This window comes from Eriocheir sinensis, chromosome 65 (genome assembly GCF_024679095.1).
Source record: "Eriocheir sinensis breed Jianghai 21 chromosome 65, ASM2467909v1, whole genome shotgun sequence".
NCBI classification, from domain to species: domain Eukaryota; kingdom Metazoa; phylum Arthropoda; class Malacostraca; order Decapoda; family Varunidae; genus Eriocheir; species Eriocheir sinensis.
Window position 1 is genome coordinate 2,992,250 of NC_066573.1, and position 7,500 is coordinate 2,999,749.

The 7,500-nt window shown below is 45.7% G+C and overlaps 1 protein-coding gene across 1 annotated transcript in view; it reads left to right on the forward strand.

Annotated features, from left to right (window-relative positions):
• LOC126987512 (cytohesin-1-like) overlaps positions 1-7,500 on the forward strand; it is a 121,446-nt gene that overhangs the window by 270 nt on the left and 113,676 nt on the right. The window contains exon 1 of the mRNA XM_050844505.1: positions 1-68. This exon is cut by the window's left edge and continues 270 nt beyond it. Coding sequence (XP_050700462.1) covers positions 1-68 — 68 coding nt within the window. The remainder of the gene's footprint in view (positions 69-7,500) is intronic.

Sequence of the window (7,500 nt, forward strand, 5' to 3'; positions counted from 1 at the left end):
CCTGGGCCAGACTCTACCTCCTCCTGGGCCAGACACCCGCTCCGCCCCGCTACCACCCCGCATCTCAGGTAAGCCAACCCCCCTCCTTGGACACCTGTGGCGCAGCAGGTGCCAGGGTCGCGTATCATCTTTATCATTGACGTCACGACGTTGACACGAGGCGCGGCTCCCGCGTCCCAAGGCTCCCGCGTCCCAATACAAAACATCGGAAATAAACGAAGCTTCGTGAATGTTGTGCTATGTGGAGGCGGCGGCAAAGCCCCAGGCCTGCCACGGGCATACCCGCCACCCACGCCTCCGTCTGCGTGACCGCGATTCCTCCCGCTGCGGTGACTTGCGTTGTGCTGCCCGACGACCTTCCTGACGCGGAGGCTCCAGGACTCTACCCATGCCGTGACCTTTCGCCGTGTGACCTGACCTTAGACGCCCGTTGAGAGAGAGAGAGAGAGAGAGAGAGAGAGAGAGAGAGAGAGAGAGAGAGAGAGAGAGAGAGAGAGAGAGAGAGAGAGAGAGAGAGAGAGAGAGAGAGAGAGAGAACACAATCATCTGAGTATTGTATTAGGAGGAAGTGAGACGCGAGGCCTACGAAAGAAAAACAGTGGAAAGGACGCCAGTGTTTGTGAAGGGAAGGGACGGAGGGAGGGAAGGAAGGGAAGAAGGGAGGCGGGATCATGTGTCTCTGCCGTCCCTCGAGGTTGTCTTGGAAACAGGAACATACAAGGGGAAATAAGCGCTTCTGAGCACGCTGTGTCCTCCTGAAGAAACGTACAGAAAGAGAGAAGGAAAAGAAGGCGAAAAAGGGATACCAGAAAAGAATCACAAGTAACAGCAAGGAAGAAACAGAAAGACAGACAGACGCAGAGAAATGGGAAAATGTAGGATGTGAAAGAAAAATACGAGTAAGTCCTCATTAGTAGTGTAGGAAGGATATTGTGAAGGGCAGGATGACGGACATACGAGCAGGAAGGAAAGAAGAGCGATAATAGGAAAGTGTGAAGGAAAGAAGAAAGACGATTAGGAAGGAAGGAAGGAAGTAAGAAACGTAGGAAGGACGCTGAAAGAAAAGCGGGAAGGAGAGGAAGAAAAGAATAAAATTAAGAAATGAAGGAAAATAGGAAATCTTGAAGGATGGCCGTGTGGAAGAGAATCGTTAGCTTTGGCCGACGTTCACACACACACACACACACACACACACACACACACACACACACACACACACACACACACACACACACGAAGGGTCAGAGGTGGTTGTGGTGGTCAGGTCAACACGCGTTTAACCCTTCCTTTCCCTTCTCTCCTCTTCTCTCCTCTCCTCTCCTCTCCTCTCCTCTCCTCTCTCCCTCTCTTATGACCTCCACTCACGAGCCTCCTCCATTACCCTCCTGACCTCCCTCATTCCCCCATCCATCACTGACGTTTTTTTTCTCGTGCAATTACAATGAAAATTAGCTGGATTTGAAACTGTTAAAGTAAAAAGTAACAACCTGTAACTACTAAACTGGTAAAGAAAGAATAATATAAATGACTCGATTCAGGCATACAAATATTTTTATAGGCGGTAGAAAGATAGTTACGAATAATGAAATACTCGCATACCTTAACAGCGCCCAAGAGGAGTCTGAGAAGAGGAGAGTTTGCGTAAAGACTTGTTCAGTATTTTTTGGACTCGAAGAAAGAAATTGAAGCTCCTTTCTTGAGACTCGAAAAAGGCAAAGTTGAGTTTCTTTTCGACTCGAGAAAGACAAATTGAGGCTCTTTTGGGGACTCGGGAAAGACACCTTACCTAATTTTACCTTGCCTTACCTAACGTCACCTTACCTCACCTAACCTTACCTTGCCTTACTTCACCAAAGCTAACGTAACTTTACCTTACCCAACTTAGCCTAACGTAACTTAAACTAGAAATGTAACAACTTAACCTATCTTTACTTAACATAACATAACCCTACCTTACCTTACCTAACCAGCCTCACCTTACCTTACCTTGCATAATCTAATCCAACTTAACCTAACCTAAATTAATCGAACCTAACCTAACCTAACCTAACCTAACCTTACCTTACCTTACCTTACCTTACCTAACCTTACCTTACCTTACCTAACCTTACCTTACCTTACCTAACCTAACCTAACCTTACCTTACCTTACCTAACCTAACCTAACCTACCTTACCTTACCTTACCTAACCTAACCTAACCTACCTTACCTTACCTTATCTTACCTTACCTTACCTTACCTTACCTAACCTACCTTACCTTACCTTACCTTTCCTTACCTTATCTTACCTTACCTAACCTAACCTAACCTAACCTAACCTAACCTACCTTACCTTACCTTACCTTACCTTACCTTACCTTACCTTACCTTACCTCTAGTGTTACAGCCTCGCCTCATATTGACACGAAATTTCAAACCGGAAACTTTAGAGCCGTAGACTACATAGGCGTTGGTTACCTTTGCCATTTCCGTGTCTTTAAAATCTATTGCTTTTTTTCATATCATTAACTGCTAATTTCATGATCTCGCAGCATTAGAATATAGGCGTTGTTTAACCTTGCCCTTTGCGTGTCTATTAACGTCTAAATGTATGCCTTATTGCCGGTTTTCATGTCGTTAACTGATAATTTTATGGTCAAGATGTGTTTAAGTCTTTTTGTAGGAGAGTTTGCCATGTCTTAATTGGGTTCACGGCGTCCAACTTTCTGACTGACTACGAAATGTTTCCTGGATGTTTAGGTGGCATAAATATTCATCAAAAAAATACCCCCCTGGCGCCTCCCTTAACGTTCAAGTCTCTGCGTTATATCGTGTGTTGTTTATCGTTCTTAACACTTAACTTCTTCATTTCGACGTGCTAGCTGATCCTCTCTCTCTCTCTCTTTTTTACAACAAAGGAGACAGCACAAGGGCACAAAAAAAGGAAACAGCAATAAAAAGCCCGCAACTCGCTGCTCCTGTAAAGAATCCGAAGATGTGGCCGAAAGAGCAGTCAATCACGTGGGAAGAGGTGTCCTGATACCTTCCATATCCACGTGCTTTCTGTTATCCGTTCCTTCCGTCCTTCCTTCCTTTTATCCTTCCTTCCTTCCTTCCTCTCTTTATCTCTTTAATCCTTCCTCTACACCATTCATCCTACCGGCATCCTCTCAGCCCTTCCTGTGTCACCGTACTCCTTCCTTCCTTCTTTCCTTTCCTAACCTCCAACTCTTATTTCTTTCCCTCCTCATCCGCATTTTCCTTTCGTTCCAGTCCCCTCCCCTCTCATCACCCCTCGCTCCCCTTCACATCCCTCTCTCGCTCTCTCTATCCTCTTCAATCTTTCTCTACTCTTCTGACCTTCCCCCTCACCAAATATTGATACCGTGCTGCCCCCACTCAGTCAGGCAGTCAGTTTGCCAGTCTGTTAGTCATCCAGTCATCCAGTTAGTTTGTCAGTTGGTTAGCAAGTATGCAACCCAGACAGCCATTCAGTCAATCATTCTGTCAGCTCGTCAACCATGCACCCAGTCAGCCAGTCATACAGTTAGTGAGTTACCCAGACACTCAGACACCCAAGCAACCATTTACCTAGTCAGTCAGTCAAGCAGTCAACCAGTCATCCAGTCACCCATCCAGCTCCTCACCCAACCCAGCTAGTCATTTAGGGCCAGTTTCACAGTTCCCCATAACGGGTTAGCAAGCTCCCAAACCAATACCAAAGCCTTCGAAATTTCGTTGTATAGTGTTTGGTGTCTATATTTAAGTTCACAAATTTGACGAAACTATACAGGAAAAATCTTGTGTATTTAGTGTGGCATCGAAGACCTCACCGTTTTGGATTGTATGGGATTCTATAGTTTGGTTCGGGCTGTTACAAAGACACTGTGTTGGACTGTGAAATCGGCTCTTAGTCACCCAACCCATCAGTCGTCTACCCAGTCACCCAGCCACACAGTCTCACCCAGTCCATGAGTCGGGCACCCTTGACCTAACCTTGAGGGGCAGGCAGCACGGTGAAGGGCCGCAGGTAACCACAGGTGGGCACACACAAAAACACAGCTAAGGGTTCACACACGGAAGGTCAGGTAGGCGGCCCTTACCTGGCTATCACCTGGGCTACTGCTACCTGTTGGTGTTGGTGGTGAGGCTGTTGTTGTTACCGCTGCTTCCTGGTACTGGTTTTGGGGTGGGAGGGGAAAGGGAAGGGGAGAAGAGGGAGGGAGGGAAAGGTATCAGAGAAGGAAGGGGAAGGGAAGGAATATAAGGAATGGGATAGAGGGAAAGGGAGAGAAAGGGGAAAGGAGGAGAGGGAAAGGAAAAAAAAGGAAGGTCAGAAAAACAAAGAAAGAAGAGAAGGGAAAGGCTTAGGGTTGTTAGTGTGTGTGTGTGTGTGTGTGTGTGTGTGTGTGTGTGTGTGTGTGTGTGTATTTCTTAGAATTGATAAAGAAAAAAACTGCAACACACACACACACACACACACACACACACACACACACACACACACACACACGTTTCCGTTCTGCTTGTATGTTTCCTCATAGAATTATTGCCTCACTATCTCTGCCAACTCACTGTCTTATCATTTTCATTGTATAACATCGTGTGTGTGTGTGTGTGTGTGTGTGTGTGTGTGTGTGTGTGTGTGTGTGTGTGTGTGTGTTTGAAAAGGCGTGTTTGTAGAATTTTGTGGAATGAATATATATTAGTTTTGTGTGAAATGTGGTGATGGAGGTGATGATGATGATGAAAATGAATAGTGAGGGAAAGTATAGTGAGTGGTGGTGAAGGTGGTGATGGTGGTGGAGACTTTGATAGTGTTATAATAGTGTTATTGTTGATGGTGGTGGTGGTTGTGATGGTGGTGGTGATACTGGGGTTGTGTTTTGATTCTGGTTGATCGTGGTGACAGTGGTGAAGGTAGTGATGGTTGTGGCGGTGGTTGTGGTGGTGGTGATACTGGGGTAGTGTTTTGATTCTGGTTGATCGTGGTGACGGTAGTGGTGGTGGTTGTGGTGGTGGTGATACTGGGGATGTGTTTTGATTCTGGTTGATCGTGGTGACGGTGGTGGTGGTGGTGGTGGTGGTGGTGGTGATACTGGGGTGGTGTTTTGATTCTGGTTGATCGTGGTGACGGTGGTGGTGGTGGTGGTGGTGGTGATACTGGGGTGGTGTTTTGATTCTGGTTGATCGTGGTGACGGTAGTGACGGTGGTGGTGGTGGTGGTGGTGGTGGTGATACTGGGGTGGTGTTTTGATTCTGGTTGATCGTGGTGACGGTAGTGGTGGTGGTGGTGGTGGTGGTTGTGGTGGTGATACTGGGGTGGTGTTTTGATTCTGGTTGATCGTGGTGACGGTAGTGGTGGTGGTGGTGGTGGTGGTGGTGGTGGTGGTGAACTTGCTGTAACATTATCATATTATTATCCGGTTTATTTTCTTTGTAGTGGAGGAGGAGAAGGAGGAGGAGGGGGAGAGATAATGAAGGGCGGAGTAGAGAAGAGGAAGAGGAAGTCACAAAGAGAAAGAAAGAAGAAAGGGATAGAGGGATGGAAGGGAACCAGAGAATGATGGAGGTGGAAAAAGGGAGAATACAGGAAAAGAAAGGGAAGGAAGGGAAGGAGGAAGGTTGAGAAAATAGGGAAATGGGTAAAAGGGAGCAAGTTAAAAAAAAAGGGAAGGGAGAGAGGAAAGAATGAAGGGAAGGAAGAACAATATTTGAAAACCGGGGAAAGGAAAGAAGGAAGAAGAAACGAAGGAAGAAAATGATAAAAAAAAGAGTTGAGGAAAAAAGAAAGAAAACAAGAACGCAAAGAACAGCAAATATGAAGGAGAAAGGACGCAAACGCAAGAACGAGAATAACAAAGAAGAGAAAATCGAAATGAAATAGAGGGAAAAAGAGAGGAAGGGAACACACACACACACACACACACACACACACACACACACACACACACACACACACACACACACACAACCCACCCACGTGTTCCCCTTGCCGGCTGTTACTTGATAGGGAGTGGAATGGACTGGGCTGAGTGGAGTGACTAATATGGTGGACGAGTGGGCTATAGGTGGACTGGGTGGAGAGAGTTTATCGTAAGGAAAAGGGAGGTGGGCTAGTGGAGTGACGAGTGATGGGTGGATGGGTTGAAAATGTTGGACTTTAAGGGGGGGTGGGGACTGTGGGTGGACTGTAAATGGACTGAGTGGAGTCGATAGTGGACTTTTTTTTTTTACAGCATAGGAGACAGTGCAAGGGCGTAAAAAAGAAAAGAAAACAATAATGAAAAAAAAAAAAGTCCGCTGCTTACTGACCGTAGATGGGGTGACTGACGAACTGACTGACTAAATGACTGACTGACCGACCTTCTCACCCCATCACCTTCCCATCACAAGCCGCTGCCGCCGAGGGATGGGGCTTGATGGGGCGACCGTGCTGTGTATATTTGAAGAGAGGGAGAGGTGTCTTGTATCTCTCTCTCTCTCTCTCTCTCGATCCTTTTGGCTGTATATAATTATATAAAAATTTCATATCGAATAAAAAAATCTCTCTCTCTCTCTCTCTCTCTCTCTCTCTCTCTCTCTCTCTCTCTCTCTCTCCATTATCGTTTTCTCCATTATAAAAAAATGTATTGGACAGTCCCTTGAGAGTAGACGTATTATTATTATTATTATTATTATTATTATTATTATTATTATTATTATTATTATTATCATTATCATTATCATTATTATTGTTATTATTATTATTATTATTATTATTATTATTATTATTGTTGTTGTTGTTGTTCTTTCTAACATTTTTTGTCACGTAGTATCTTCTTATAGATAATATTACTTCCTTTCCGGATCCATTGTAATATGTGTGTGTGTGTGTGTGTGTGTGTGTGTGTGTGTGTGTGTGTGTGTGTGTGTGTGTTTTCCACATCTCTACTCCACATTGCTTTATCTTAATATGCTCTACCTTCCACTCCTCTCTCTCTCTCTCTCTCTCTCTCTCTCTCTCTCTCTCTCTCTCTCTCTCTCCTTCTTTCTTTCTCTCCTTCCTTTATCATTAATTTTCTCCTTGACGTCACCTTCCTTCGCTCTCTCTATCCTCCCTTATAATCTCTCCCATCCCTCCCTCCCTCCCTCCCTCTCCTTCCATCTTTCCAGAACAGCTGAAGCATGCCATCCAAGGACGATCTCTCCCTCCTTCTCTCCCTCCTCCTCTCCCTCCCTCTCTCCTTCCCTCCATCTGATGTCCGTGGAGAGAGTAAAGAAGGTCGTGGGAGGAAGATTTGGAGGAGGAAGGAAACTGGAAAGGCATGCGGGGAGAATGCAGTGGAGGAGGAGGAGGAGGAGGAGGAGGATAGTGGTTGTTGTTGAAGAAGTTGTGGTAGGAGTGATGATGGTGATTGTGGTGGAGTTGTTGTTGTTGTTGATGGTGGTGGTGATGATAGTTTTAGTGGAGGTTGTGGTAGTAGGGAAGGTGGTGATTGTTGTTGATGGTGGTAGTGGAGGTAGTGGTAGTAGTGACGG